The sequence below is a fragment of the Erithacus rubecula genome, assembly GCF_903797595.1.
Source record: "Erithacus rubecula genome assembly, chromosome: 10".
Classification (NCBI taxonomy): domain Eukaryota; kingdom Metazoa; phylum Chordata; class Aves; order Passeriformes; family Muscicapidae; genus Erithacus; species Erithacus rubecula.
The window spans coordinates 11387989-11403632 of NC_136662.1; the positions used below are offsets into that span (position 1 = coordinate 11387989).

The 15644-nt window shown below is 35.9% G+C and overlaps 1 protein-coding gene across 4 annotated transcripts in view; it reads right to left on the reverse strand.

The window, feature by feature from the left end:
• Positions 1–15644, reverse strand: part of RPAP2 (RNA polymerase II associated protein 2) — a 56407-nt gene that overhangs the window by 28690 nt on the left and 12073 nt on the right. For 2 of the 4 annotated variants that reach the window (XM_079313818.1, XM_079313819.1), the window contains exon 11: positions 10976–11044. The exons of 1 other annotated variant lie outside the window; for it this stretch is intronic. In XM_079313818.1, the coding sequence (XP_079169944.1) occupies positions 10976–11044 (69 nt within the window). Of the gene's footprint in view, positions 1–8670; positions 8775–10975; positions 11045–15644 lie in introns of those variants that run through there. One more of the 4 variants, XM_079313821.1, reaches the window with a different exon arrangement.

Consider the following 15644-nt stretch of genomic DNA (forward strand, 5'->3'; position numbering starts at 1 on the left):
ATTTAAATATTTTAACTAAACTATGCAGGAGAGGAGACTTAGAGCTACCTTATCAGGTACAGAAATTGTTAATTTTAAATGGATTTAAGAAAATGCAAATGTTTTGGATCTTTGGGATTTTTTTTTTAACTTAACAAACAATTTGTATGAATATCAGGATTTATTGTTTAGCCACTTTCTTCCTCTCCCTTGAAAGTTAAGGTCACTCTATCAGCTGCTAGTAACAGACAGCTGTAAAAAGATCCTGCAATGAAAAAAATTTATAGTAATGTTGCACTGATACAAAAACACACAGAAAAAGAAAAATCTCAGGTATATTCAGACTTTCCTCACAATATTAACTTCTGTAAAGACAGATGACAATTGACTTTTAATGAAGGCCAAGTAAAAAACTTCATATATTAAAAAATTTCTATCATTAGGCCAGTAATTAATTTTACAGGCAAAATAGAAATCTGATGCAAAGGAACAGCCAAAATAAGTCTGAAAATCCATAATGTGTTCAAAGAACTCATGGTGAACATATCATCAAATGGTGTGACAATTCATTACAGCCATTTGTATCAGATCTGTACATTGCATACTTGCATAACATGCCTTTCTCTACAGAGAAATAACTGCAAAAAATTTAAAATGCCTGAAAAATTAGCTAAACTAATCTGAAACTTTCAGTTCACATAACTCACTGTATTTTGCCACAACATAATTAATTATATAATACAACTCTGCTCATAAAGTAACCGGCATTTCTTACTATTCCCATATTCAGCTCCCCATGACTGACCAATAGCACCAATTTCTATTCATTTCAGAATTTGGAAGCCTATTGCTTTCTACAACTATTTCAACATTGCAATTTCTCACTACTGGGTTTTCTCACACAGGATCATCCTACAATGTTCCCTCTGAGCAAGTGTCTTGGCCTTATGTCTGCACATACAGAATAGAGTCAGTTCCCTCAGCAGTTGTCCAGGAAAGGAACTACACATTTCAGAACATTCAGCAGGTGGAAAATCACATTACATGGCCTGCAAGCATTTGCTAGTATTATGTTGATCCTGTAACATGAAGCACTTGGCTTCATCAGGTACTCTGCAAATACTGTTTTTAATCCAGGCTTAGCCTGTCCAATGAGAAAGATGACAGCCAATACTCTGGAAATATTTTGCTGTTAACAATGGAGTGACAAAAATTCTGGGACGCATGACTCCTTAAAAGCCACAATATTAATATGGATTTTTTTTTTATTTGCCTCTTGCTATAGTAATATTTAAGAACTCTATTTTCAAAGACTTAGTAATTTTTAAATAACTACCAAGAATGCCATCAGCACAAATACCATATAGATCTGCCAAAAAACAATTACTTGGGCAATTATATATGCAAAATAGCACTTCCAGATTTTTTTAACAGTGGATTAGAAAGACTTCAAGCCAGACAAGAAGACTAAGGAAGTACCAAACCCAGCTCAATAACATCTGTAGTTCCTTATCCAGAGTTGTCTTCTGCACAGTTGAGCAAATCAGACTTTGTTTCACTATTTTGTACAACAGATACGACTACAGGACAATTTTCTAAAAAACAAGTGGAGGATGGTACACATCTACATTACCATATTCCAAAAGATGACTACAACACTAGTTCAGATAAAAAGCATTAGAACATCTACAATACTATGTGCTATTTAAAGCCCTTGCATCCATACAGGAATTTGTCCCACAAATTTTTTATTTAGCTTATCAGCATAATGCCATGAACCCAGAAGAAATCACTATCAGCTGTTTCTCCCTAACAAATCTAAGTTTCTTATGTACACATTTCAAGGACAGGCTTTGTTTAAAGAGCTCCATTTATTTGAAGCTTGTTTCCTGCTAACCAGCTGACAGATCAAAGGTACTTCTCAGTTTGATCATTTATTCCCATTTCCCCCACTTCTTTAACTTAGTCAAAATTTTAAATCTAGTACATTTAAAATTTAATTTAAAATTGATCCTCTCATCCTTTTCAGTCTTCTTTTCCTTTTCATGTTCCACAAGGTGTTGCTGTGACACCCCTCAAATACTGGAATCTATGCCACTGAAGTATCTGGATTACCTAGCTACATGAAATTAAGCACAGGTGTAAATCTTGGATTAAAGAATGTTCAAATGTAAACTTTTGAGAACCTGAACCTCTTAAGTACTTTGTAAAATACATACCTTTGTGTAAATTTTTGCACACATACAGCAGAACAATTTCATATCTAAAAGATGCCTTTATACTCAAAATTGATACATTTTATGAATTAAACGTAGTTATATACCTATCTATATATGTGTATGTATATATATATATATATATATATATATATATATATATCCATTTTTGAACTTCATTATTCCACATATGGATATTCCTATCAATTCATTTAGTGGTATATAAGAAAAAAATAAAAAACAGAAAAGAAAAAAATATACTGACTTGCAGTAAGTCAAAACAGCTATAATGCAATATGCTTAGGTAAATAATGCCAGTACTTGACTTTATAAACTGTCACCTGTTCTCAGTTACTAGGGAAACAATGATCATAAAATTGATCATAGTTTAGTTTCACAACTTTTTAACATTGCAACTTGATTACAGTCCAGTATACAGATCAAGCACCTGGAATAATGCAGCTGAGTAAAGAGACATCCTAGGAATAGCCTTGCTTACATTGTGTCCAAATATTTTTTTTATTCAGAAGTTAAATGCAACAACCTCAACACTTTTCTACTTACCTTTCCCAGTTTTAAAAAAAAAAATGCCAGTGTGGTTTTGGACCTCTCAAAATGAGGTTCTTAGAAATCCCCAAAAGTTATGGGTTCTTAAGCATCTTTTCCCAGAAATATCAGCACACAGTAGGTTTGAAAAACAAACCAAAAAACCCCAAACCCTTTTCCTGCTTATTTTATTTCCTAATCTACTACTGGCTTGATGATCTCCAGTAAATCACTTTTCTACCCTTAATCTCAATCTTACCAGCTCTACAGCAGAAGAGCACTATTAACACTGATTTATGAAAGTACACTGAACTAAACACATGCCTAAAACCAGCAGAATATGCGATGAGGTTTGGAACAAATATGAAGAGCCACACAAATCTCAGCTACAACTTTTTAAAAACCCTAGTACTTCACCTCAGAAATACTGAGTTTTATGATTAATTAATTAGATCTATTCAATGTCTTCTTAAGATGTTCAGATGGACAGAGGGTGGAAAAGAGAAATGTGGATTTCTGTGGAACACAGGGTATAAGTGTAGTATACATCAAAATGAAATGTGCTGGCATCCCAAGCCTCTAAACAACCAAGGATCTATACTTTTTGCACTGATGTTGGTTTTGCATGTATAGTATGCAATTATACACATACACTTTGCAGTCTCTGCAATAAGCTTCCACATGCTGGTTGGTTATGTTTTCTATCAGCCAAGTAAAGCACACTTTTCCTGGTGGGGAGGAATGGGAAGTGAACATGTACTGCTACAGACATGATTGTTCTAGATTCTTTTTATTGTGCCAGGCAAAATTTTATGAAGATAGGATTATGTTTACTTACACAACATTCTGGTTAATTGACTGGTTGAAGTCTTCTTATCCCCAGTATTTATTTTGATTATACACGTGCAAAAAGAACCACCTGCTCTGATGCTAAATCCACTGGCTTGGATTGTCTTGAATTCTGAGAGCTTTATCATAGCCTACTGTCTAGAGAAACAGTTTATAAATCATCTTTGGGTGATATGCATTTCCTTCCTTCCCTTCCAAAATAAGCTCTATTTTTCTGTTTTCATAAATACCAATGGAAAACAATTCAGAAAATACAGTATATTTTTGCCTTCACTGTTAACATCTCACTTCAGGTCAGAACTTAATTGCCAGGCTGGATGAGTGCCACTGGGTGTCACAATGTTTTCATATCTCAAGAAGTAATGTGAAAAGTACAAACTGCCTTTGCATTTGATTCCTACAGTATCAGGACACAAAACCAAGTCTCCATCAGTACATTGCTCACTATAAATTATTATAAAATAATTAGGCTCCTCTCTAAGTTAATCTTCTCCTCTCTCCTCTAGATTTCATGCATCCAAGTAATTTTTAGTTTATTCCTGATCACTGTGGAATACTATAGAACCACTAATATTATACAATATAAAATTATTGATATGAAAAATTAAATGTATCTATTTCCCCCAAATGACATAGGCAGCTGGGTTTTCAGATAGGTCTGTGAAGCACTGTTAATGCAAGCAAATTGTAATGGCTCAATCATTCAAATAAGGTTATTTTCTAAGACATAATTCAATCATAAAGTAGCATTTTCAGGGCTTTCATAGTTTTTATTCACCTTAAGAATTCTTCTTCCTTAAAAACCATTATACACTTAACAAAAAAAATACTGTCCATCATGTCAAGCCTGACATTTTCAACAGCAATATGACAAAGGAAATTAGAATCTCTGGAATGAAATATTGCCTTTCTAGACACCCTTACTGCTTAGTGTTGTAAGGTTTCACATTTCAAAATCTGCATCAAGCACCATAAGAGAGGAATGATAAGATCTTCAAACAGTACTGCTCTTTTATAGGGATTTTTTTAACAATGTTTTTCTGTTATACTGGCTCCAGAAGAGTTAAGGAATACAGTACTTCTAATTTAGGGACAATTTATTTCACTACTAAAGAAGAACAGGACTCACCATTCAGCCTACTAGAGGCACCATTATGAGTACCTGCATGGAACCAAGTACATTAATTCAGAGTCCATGCTAAAAACTCTGCTGGTACAAAATATCTGGGGATCACACTATATTAGCTATACTAATATTTCCAGTGATGAGCATCTCTACTTTTTTTTTTTTTTTGGCTGTTTCAGAAACAAGCCAAATTAATACGGATTTCTGTCTTACAATGAAGTTTCCTGTTAGTCAAAACCACTGTTTTATGTCATATCCCCACTAAAGTAGGCTGTTCTTTACGAAGTTAACTAAGATAAAATTAAAACTCTGAACATGAAAGATTCAAGTGTGTGCCAGTCATGTTTTTCTTTGAACAGATGGGTAGTGTTTCACGATAAAAAAATGTTTGCATTGAGCATATTAAGATTAATTATTAATGAGGAAGCAAGTATATTTTCATAGGCTATAGTTGCAGAATTCAGTTGAAACATGAACATTTCAGTTTGCTCAGTGGATGAAGTTAAAATACATTTAGTTTAAAACTAAGTTTGGGGAAGCTGTTAATGTGAATTACTAATGCCTTGGTTGCAGCATTAGTTCAGAGCTGTCTATATTACTGCTACTGTACAGCTTTTTATATACAAATTATTCTATGCCACTCTACTACTTATGACATGACTTCCAATAAACAAAGCACTGATTATGGAAGAAGGAAAAACATGACATTACAAAAATCTTCCAAATGCATACCTTTTAAGGAAACATAAACTTAAAACAGTTCTCTCTCTGGGCAATTTCTCCATCTGCTTGATCAGAGTTATGGCATAAAGTTCAGTGGGACATGAACTCCACTGGCCAAGTCAGCCCCTCAATGAGTCAACATGCTGAAACAACCTTCTGAAATCTAGCACGCTGTGTCAGATCTTGAAACACGAGCAACAACTCACTCACACAAAAGGACAATATGAAGTGTCAGAAGAAAGTACTTTCCCTACTACTGTACTCTTAATTCACAAGTATATTTGGAATATAAAGTTGCCAACAGCCTGAAGCAGATCACATAAAAGTACTTCTAGATTCTAACAAAAAGATTTGTCAGAACATCACCACGAGGGACAATTTATAGCTGGTGATTCACTTTGTACACCAGCTCTGCTGGTTGTGCATGGTGTCAGTCTGAATGCCCACACGTAGAGCTGCTGAGAACATGCAGATTTTTATCTCTTGGAGGGATTTCCAAGACACTTGGCAGACAGCCATGCCCCTGCTCTTCCCCTGCACTGGGCAGCAGAGCTGTCAGGTGCAGAGATGACAGCTTCTTGAGCCAACCCTCCTAAATCCATGCAGCAAGAGTCCAGGACACAGCGTGTGCTACGGCTCCACTCCTGCTGATGAAGCCAAGCTCCAACACTGCAAATATCCTGGACTCAGAGAGGCTGTGCTGGGCATAAATGAAAGTTACACAGCACATGCAGACGTCCCATTTAGAAGGTTACCCATGAGAATACCAGCATGGAAAAGACTGCAGCTGTATGGGCTGCAATGAAATTCACAGTCTCACTTCCTGCGTAACATCACTGCAGCAACTGTGGGTGTTTTTGTTCCAGGAGAAACACCTTCCTGGAAATTGTTAAAGTTTCTTCTATTTTCTCCCTTATGAAAGAGGAAGATATTTAATTAAAGTTGGCACTGACTAATATCACAATCAACAACAATGAAATCGCTCATGGTACTGTACTGTGTTATGTGTTTCCTAAATAATACTGGAACACGCCAGAAGGAACTAATATAATACTGACCATATGTCCACAATATGCCAAAGAAGCAGCTTCAAGTTTTCTTAGAAATTAATGATAACAAGCAAGCTTAATAGAAAAAACTGCTTAAAAGACTTGAGAACTGCTTAATAAAAAAATCTGTTTGAATTCACATTTACCAAACAACAACCTAAAATTATGAGAAAAAAGGAAGATATTTTTTAATTAAGACAAAGTTGCCTTTTCTCTATTTCACACAATAATATAAGTCTATAACAGATAAACATACACTATAACCACATTCATATACTTTTGTAAAGACTCTTTGAATTCTTAGTCCTGCAAGCTCTGTTTCAAAATAGAAAACGTTTCCAGATTAATGATAAATTATTTTTCTCAGTGAAACCTGGAACCAAACTTCCATCATCAGACATGCTAAATAAAATATCATCCAGCTGACTTGTATGTGGTTTCTGCAGGAAAAAGAGTCACTCTGCAAGTCTGATTCATATCCTATATGCATTTGTACATTAGATTAATAAATTTCAAACATTCACAGACTTTCATATAAGAACACAGTAGTGATATCAGAAACATCTAAATTCCTCTTAAAACGATTTAGAAATGTCAGTGCTGAGCAATAGATGTGTTCTCGTGTGCAGAGGAGTAAAAACACATACTTGAACCCAAGATTCTCCAGTTCCTGAACTGTTATCTCCAAGAGAGTAAACCTCTAGAGTACATCTCCACATGACACATTTATCTAAAGTGGCTGCACACATATAATGACGGCTTTTGTTTAGTGATCATGGTCATTTTGAGTTTGTTTAAATCCTGCAGCCAAATGCTTATAAACTAATCCCAGAACATTTTGAAATGCTTCAAAGCTTTTAGCGGGGGAACCTTTTGCATAGGCTTTGTAGATGAAGCTGACCACAGTTCACTGGAACCAGCGAGCTCAGATAAGTAAGATGAAAGCAGACATTTCCTGAAAATATCTTGAAAGCTTTCCATTAGTCTGTGCCAGGGGTATACACTAAAAACAGAAAGTGCCCGTGCTTGTACAGCAACCAATCTTCCCACTGCTTTCTCCATTCTTTCTTGAACTATTGTATTTATATCTATTTATCTGCTTCATTTGGTATCTCGCAAAGTTCTTTGGCAGAAAAAGATGCAACTTCTGCATTCTAATTTAGAATACATTATAAAGCAGCTATTACTAGAACAAAATTCTATTTAACACAGTAAACAACATAACAGGAAGAAAGAAAAATCCACCAATGCCAAAATTACTACTACAGATTACAAATAATTAAGAAATTTGATGTACAGATAATTTTTAAGAGTCACCCACTCTACAACAGGCATGAGTACCACTGTTTGAACATAAATCTCTGGCTGTCAGTGTGCTCTAACAAGGTCGATTCAGCATTGCTGAATGCACTATATTCATAGGAGTGCCTCAGGCTAGATTTTCAATAAAGGCAGAGACTGGCTGTGTTCATATTTTATATAATAATTTGATTGAATAAATCCAACTGTTCACCAGGAACATGAAATACTCCACTGTTGAAATCTCCAACATTTTATACTTTGAGACATGCTGCACTGTCCAGCTCCAGGCTCTTTATTTCAATAAATGAGAAGCCCAGGTTTCTTTAGTAATCAGTAGACTCAAGGGCACCTAAGTACTTTCAGCAGCTTTTCAAGGACCTCCAGACTAGAAAGTGTGCCTAAGGTCTAATTTAAGCACCAAAATGAGGCATTAATGATATCCATTATGGTGTAGGTGTATCCTACCAAGAGTTAATATCCACATTCACACAAAGAGAGGAGACTGTGATCATACCACAATACACTAGAATGCAATACAGCAGCAATGCTAACAGTTGCTCTGTCCAGTACCTTATCACAAAAAGGGTTGGGGCACTCTGAAAGTGCACTGTGAAGTTAAGCACACCAAGTCTCAGCAGATATTAGCCATATATGTTTGAGAAGGAAGTGGTGAGCCACAACACTGATGCACAAAATAGGGTGCAAGCAAAGTCCAACAGTTGCTACTTGAAACAAAACAACCTTGCACCCTTTAACACAAAACAAAAAATACTTGAAGTCTTAGATTTTTTTTTTTTTAGGTTTACTTGGAACCCATGCTCACTTTGCCTTCTGCAATCCCTTTACCCTGGGATACCTATAGTATGGTCTTGCACCCACCTGGGAAGGGGAAGCATTATCCTCTACCAGGGTGTTGCTTATGCAGCTTTACTGGTTAGTGTTGGCAGTAAAATAGTTGCCCTATGTCTGAAACCAGGTCAAGACCTGTGAATAAATGTTAAAGTGTGACTGAAGCTACTAAAGACCCATTCTGACTCAGGCCCACACAACTCTGTGATCTGAGTATTGGATGTCCTACAATGTGCATAATGTCTCAGTACAACTAAGGGAGAGGACTTAAATAGAATGTAATTGTTTTTATGAGAATTATTAGCAACATATGACAAGTTCCTTGGCAGACCGCAGGACATGAGAAAGGGTCTGAGTGAGGACCTGTGAGGAGTTACCAGGTCCTCAATAGCCTTTCCCTGCAGTCTTGGCTTCCACTGAACACTCAAGCTTGATTAGAATTTCCAGATAATTAAGTGTTCTACTTTAGTCTTTCTGGAAATAATGTAACATGCATCATCTTATTAGAGGAATCATAATTCCTCTAAATCCTTCTTAATTCCTCATTCTATTCCACCTACACTCTTCCACATTCTGTCCTAAGAGGCAGCTGAGAGTTGTTAAAAATCTCAGGTTCATGAGCTTGCAAGAACCTTACAATAAGCAGAAATCAGCAGAGGTTTTATTTATTATTTCACTAATACTACAAATAATATCTACTCTTTTTGTGATCAAATATAATTAATTTCTTTAGGGATGGACCATTAGTAAGCAAAAGTAAAAAGAGACTTGGTTCTCTGCTTATACTGACTGTTACCAGGACTGCCTGCTACTTGTACAACATTTTAAAGCAGCTGTAAAACAATCATTCCTTATGTAAACATTTACAGCTCATCATATGCAGAGACCAGCTACATATTTTAACTTCTGATCAAAAAGAGACACCATTTCCTTAACTGTACAGAAACTACTTGAAAAATTCATAAGATCTGTTTCACAAATTACCAATTCAACCATAAGAATATATAGTAAAAATGACAAAAGATTTGTTCTTATAGTTGATAAAAAATTTATGCCAAGGCATTCAAGTAAAGTTACTTTCTGTGTTCTGATTTAATGAATCATTTGAGCGCTATCTGGCTGGGTGACACAGATGTAAGGCTCGCTGAAGCCTGCTCTAATGCCTGCTGGTACTGTCTTCCTTGGGACAGCAGAGCCAGAACAATGTGTCAGACTGAAGCAATATCAAGGAAATAAGTGCAGTGCTGGGCATGCCATGAGGCTGGTCCACAATACTTCCTGACCTGTGAATGTCTGTAAGTACCTCTCTGTCCTACAGGCTCCAGTGACCCAGGAAGCCCAAAAGCAGCAGCAGCAGAGCAGTAATGAACAGACTCTGGAATGAAGATTTCTGCAATCTCGTAATTCAAGCTCAAGACATACAAAGATTGGTTGATGGTTTAACCTTAATGGAAGTCAGAGCCTGACACTGTGAAACCACCAGTGATTTCTTAAACATTTAATGCTAGTTCACCTTTTAATATAAATTTGAGTCTGTTTAAGACACTGCAAAGTTTGTGTCTTTAACTTTGCAAAATACAAATAAGGAACTCCATGCATGTGGATACAGCTTTTACAGATCATGCTTCTGTGTAGAATTTACTGAAAGACACTGTAATACAATCAGGCTTCCCATGAGGGAAATCATTGAAAAGAATTATACAGTAAGTAAAACTAAGCTTAGGAGGACTGTAGGCACTGTAGTATTGTAACCTTAACCAACAAAGCTAATCCTCATAAAAATAAATACTGGATTCCAGTATTCTTTAGGAGAAATACTCCTGCTAAAAGAGACTTCACCTCTATAAGAATACTTACACCTATTTAAAAGCACACATATCTTTATAGAAATAATTTAAGTTTAATCATAAAAGTGAAACCCTTTAAGAAATTAGAAGCAAAATGAGAAATGAAAAGCCTAACAGTTATGCCAAAGAAATAATACAATATACATGTCATTTTGTCCTAATGTGAGAGAGGGAAAGAATATATGTCAACAGCAAATGGAAAAGGGTGAATTATGTTCCTGTTTTATCCTGCAAGGCCTCTTTAAAATCCCCTAAAGCTTAGCTTTTAGTTTTTTAGCATAAATTTGTCCAATGATAACATTTGATGTAAGGGGGAAAATTCTGTTTTGTCGAGAAAATTTTGTTCATATGCATGAAAGAAATACTTCTGTTGATTCCACAGTTAGTTTAATGAAATCTTTCTTTTCTTTTACCTGAAAATTACGTCTTGTTCCAATTGGATAATAAGACAGTTGCACATAAGAATATTTGACATTTAAGGATACTTACACAGATAACAAAACAATAGCAATGAGAGTCCATTCAGGCATTTTGTGGATAATATTTCTGCTCGTTAACCTGAAAAATAATTTTTAAAAAATCAGTACATTTCAGAGTAAAAGTAAGCAGATTTTAACAGCTAAACTTTGATTCTAACATTAGTACACTGAATTATAAAGAAGCAGTAACAGTTGTATCTGAGGAATTCACCAGCTCTCAAGCTTCATTCTCTAATGAAGGAACTGCAGAATTTCCAATGTCCCCTTTTTCTACATGAAAGTGGGATAGGGAAGACTGAACAGAAGCTATTTCTTTTAAATTGCCCACAAATAGTCCTGGCTGCTGTGAGGGCCAGCTCTCACTCATACCCACTGGGGAATTCTCCAGAACTGCACATGAGTTTCTGTAAAGCTGGACCTTCTTACACTTAGTTTTTCCCTCCTGTTAGCTTCAGACCCAGTTTTACTGTAATAGCTGATATGGACACAGACTGAATTTTATAAGGTGGCAGTGACAATGCTCTGATGATTCTTGTTTTTAAAATGGAAATCCAGAATTCCAACTTATGCAATGGGAACCAGAGCAAATATAAGACCCATATAAATATAAATGAGGTGTGAATAAAGAACCACATGGGTGTTCAAATAAAGTGCTGCTGCACTGAATACCAGCTGACCCTTTCGGCTGAAGTGCCTAAAAAACCAGATCTGCTTTAAGTCAAGTACTAATCCGTGTTAAAACAATTCATCTGTGAACTGCTGTCTCAATTTAGGCATGACCCTTGGTGGTCAAAACAAGCAATTTCATGGAAAAGTCACAGACAAAAATGAAGCTGTAGCTATGCAGGCACCCAAAAGAGCCAGCATATTTCATTGTAATCAGAAAGATGGTACCATCCAACAGATACACTGAGGGGCAAGTGCCTCCCTATGTTTGCTTCCTTCTTGCTTTCAGTTTCCCTTCCATAATCTTGTACAAATTCAGATCCAGAATGAAGATACCCTGTCACTCATACCCACTCCTACAGGTACTGGTGAAGATATTTCATGTTCAGCAAGCTCCTCTCTGGCAATAAATTCAAAACCAGGGTTTTTTTCCTCAATAAGATTACTTTAAAAAAAAAAATTACTTCAGGCAAGTATATTGTTACCCAAAACAAACAAACAAGCTAAAATTTGAGAAAGCAAAAGTATTTGTGCTTGTCATTGTTATAATTCAAATTCTAGTATGTAATTCATCAAAATTATATTCAAAATGGTCATTAAAATTGTAGTTTCAGTAAGGTCTTTTATAGTATTTGTTTGCATTTCTCTATTTCAGAAAGATACTAAAAATTAATAAAATAAATTTGTAATGATCAAAGCAATATTATCCCATTTTTCTCCTCAAATCTCCAAGTCTTCAAACCAGAATAAGATTTTGAAGCAATAATTTCTCAAGCAGCGTCTCTACAATCTGAGTTTTGTTCAATTATGAAAGGAAAAGCAATGTTTTGCACTACATACACAGGAATTGTTACATTAAACCAGAACCAACAGTTCTGGCAAATACTGATTATATCTGTTATTAAAAGGTTCATTTCAGCAATTATTATTTGAAATAGCTAATGGATTTAGCTGGCAACAAAGTTTGTACCTGGTAAACTGTTACATTTTCCTGGCTACAGAGTAAGAGACAAAACAAAGGCTGAACATCTTGACTCAACACTGATGACAGTGATAAACACTACCAAGAAATGCCTGATGGAATCATCTTGACAGGCAATTCATATGTAACATTCCAGTTAATCTGTTATGATGAAACACAATGAAAGAGACAGTTCCAGGCCACCTGGGGAAACTCTGTCAAATAGAGAAAGTAGCTTTATTTCAATGCTTTACAAGGAGTTATTATTGATTAGAGCACAGGAAGGTGTCATTCTGGTACACAAAGCGAGAGATGCAGTTATTTGTGTCAATTAACTCTCATCCAATGTTAGTATTGATTGGCAAGGTCTGAACACTAGTCACTGCCATCAATATGCTATTTCTGAAGGAGGTAGTCAAAAGACACAGATAAGCAGCAGGACACAGCAGTATGGATCTGCTGATGTACTATAGTCACTGCAATGGCTGAACAGTCAGGCTTCTGCAACTGAGTAACCTCTCAGTACACCACCTGTCCTATAACACTTGTACAGCTGGAAAAAAAAAACATTTCAGAGAGATCAGAGTAAAGCAAGCAACCTACAGGTGTGAAGCCTTAAATAATAAGGAGCAGTGGAAGGGCAGTCACTTTCAAACAAGCCCTATGTCAACACCAAGGCCTCTGAAGAGCAAAGCTTTCAAAAAACAGGGAACTGCAGGGCCTCTGTAAAAATAGTTCATTAATTCTTTGTCTTGCCTCTAGCCAAAACTTTTACTTCAGAACATTCCATGAAAGAGGTCACTAGATTTCTGTCCTAAAAATATAACGTGGAAATGTTAAAACTGTACGAAACTTTGTATGTGTGAATTGAGTTTTGCAGTAAAATCTTTCCTATTAAAGAGTTTGACCAAATTCTCCTTCACCTACCTAGAGAAAGAAAACAACATGCAACTTCCCAAAATAGAATGTGCCCACTTTCTTGGCCCGTGTAGGGCAGGATATGCAAGCTAGGAAAGTTGGATGATCCCAAATAGCTGTGTGGGTTGCTTAGTTGCTGGTTTGTGGGTCTTGTGGTTCACTCCAGCAAGACACACTGCAGCCACCCAGCAGCAGCCACATGGTTGTCACACTCCATCAGGGAGCCTGACTGAGCACATGGATCCAAGAGGCAGAAGCTTCCAGCTTAAAGGACTAAAGAGCAAGATGCATAAAAATTCCATTTCAAATAACATCCTGATAACAGATTAGTGCCCAGCCTGCAAAGCAAGGGAACTCCAGTAGGAAAATTGTAGAAATCCAGAGTAAAGGAAAACTAAACTCAGCATCTTTGCAAACACAGCAGCCTTTCCTTCCTACATTCAGATTCCCAGGTATGGGCATATCTAACTGCAGTTCAAGAATCTGCCCATTCTGTAAATCAGGAAACTGACTAATGGGATTAGGATGCAAAGTCATGGCTTTAGGAGACCTCAGCTACCTGTCTTTTTTAAAAACTTGCACTAAGATGAGGGAAGTTTAACTAACCCAGGGCAGCACAGGCAAATACTGAAGCATATATTGTTTTTCTTTAGGTTTCAACTAGACAAATTTAACCATAAAAGACAACTTTTCTACCTCCTGGAAAACAGCAATGTATTTACATAATGTAATATAATTTAGTCTGATGTGAACCAGCAAAAATAGGTCACTATTTAACTTTAGGCTTCCTTCGAAAGAAGCCTAATTACTTGAGAAAAAGTCATTAACATCCTGATATGCCTCTATTTCCACACAGAACTTTGTCTACAACTAAGTCCTACTGATTGACTTCAAACCCAGAACTTAAAATTCCGCTTAACAAGGATAGCAGGTAAAATAGGTATTAATAAATGAATATGCCAGATAACTTATATGTTAAGATACATACTTAAAAGCTAGAAGACTGTCTTGGATACATGATAAAACCAAGTTGTAACAAGAAGTCTTTAATACATCTCACATCTGATTCATTGGTAGAGTTCAATGTCAATGATAAGCTCCATAATAGTAATTTAAATACTTGCAACCATAAAATACAGATAGAATTCTATTTTCAAAATTAAGTATGATCTCTTAAAAAAACTCAACCACATACTCAAAATAATTTATCCTCAGTTTATATATAAGAAGATAATTTTCTCTTGATCTTTTAACAAAGTGCCTTTACACACTCTGGAGAATTATTTGACATCTCAGTTTTCCTAACAAAAGCTTACAGGCACTGAGGGACTTTGTTTGGGAAGAGCTCTAACCATTCTAAAATGTCTCTTGAGATCTCTCTAGTGTGTTTCTTAGCAGTGGTGATTGAATAAAATGCTGCCCAAAGGAGGCTGAACTGCAAGTGTTCCTTTAAAAACCAATGGAGCTGAAAATCGTTGTTGCTTAGTTCACCACATGCTCTTTTACCCTCCTTCAGCTAAGCTCTGCTACAGCCATGTGTTTTATCTACTACCCTTATTGGTAAGCTCATCAGCCTGAAATAACTTCAGTACAAAAAGCAGGAAAGAGCACAAGCATTTATCAGTGCTCCTGTATCATCATTAAACATTTGAACCCCATTACCAAAGAAAATAACACCTGAATTTCTATACCCTGTAAATACAAATACCTTTTAAAATTTATTCCAAGTCTCCCTGCCAAAGCATTCAACCTGAAACTTAAGAGACTACTAATATTAAATACTTAAACCCACATACCAAACTGGAGATTCAAGTCTATATCTTCATCTTAATATCCATGAGCTAGCTCTTGTGTACCAATAGACCCTTCCACATCAGTAATGCACGACAGAAAAAGCGCCCAAAGGTTTTTATTGCTTCCTTATTTCCTGTATTTTTGTATTATTTTGCTATCAGTGACAACAAAACTCCAGTTATTTTGAGATATATTATATTATTATATTTTAAAACTCTTGTATAGCAACCAAAATTGTCTTTAACGATCCCCACCCAGAATCCTTAATTTCTAAGGAGCTCATCTGGAATCTCCAAAGTAAGAGAACCCCTACCATTACCTTCAACTTACTTCCTAACAA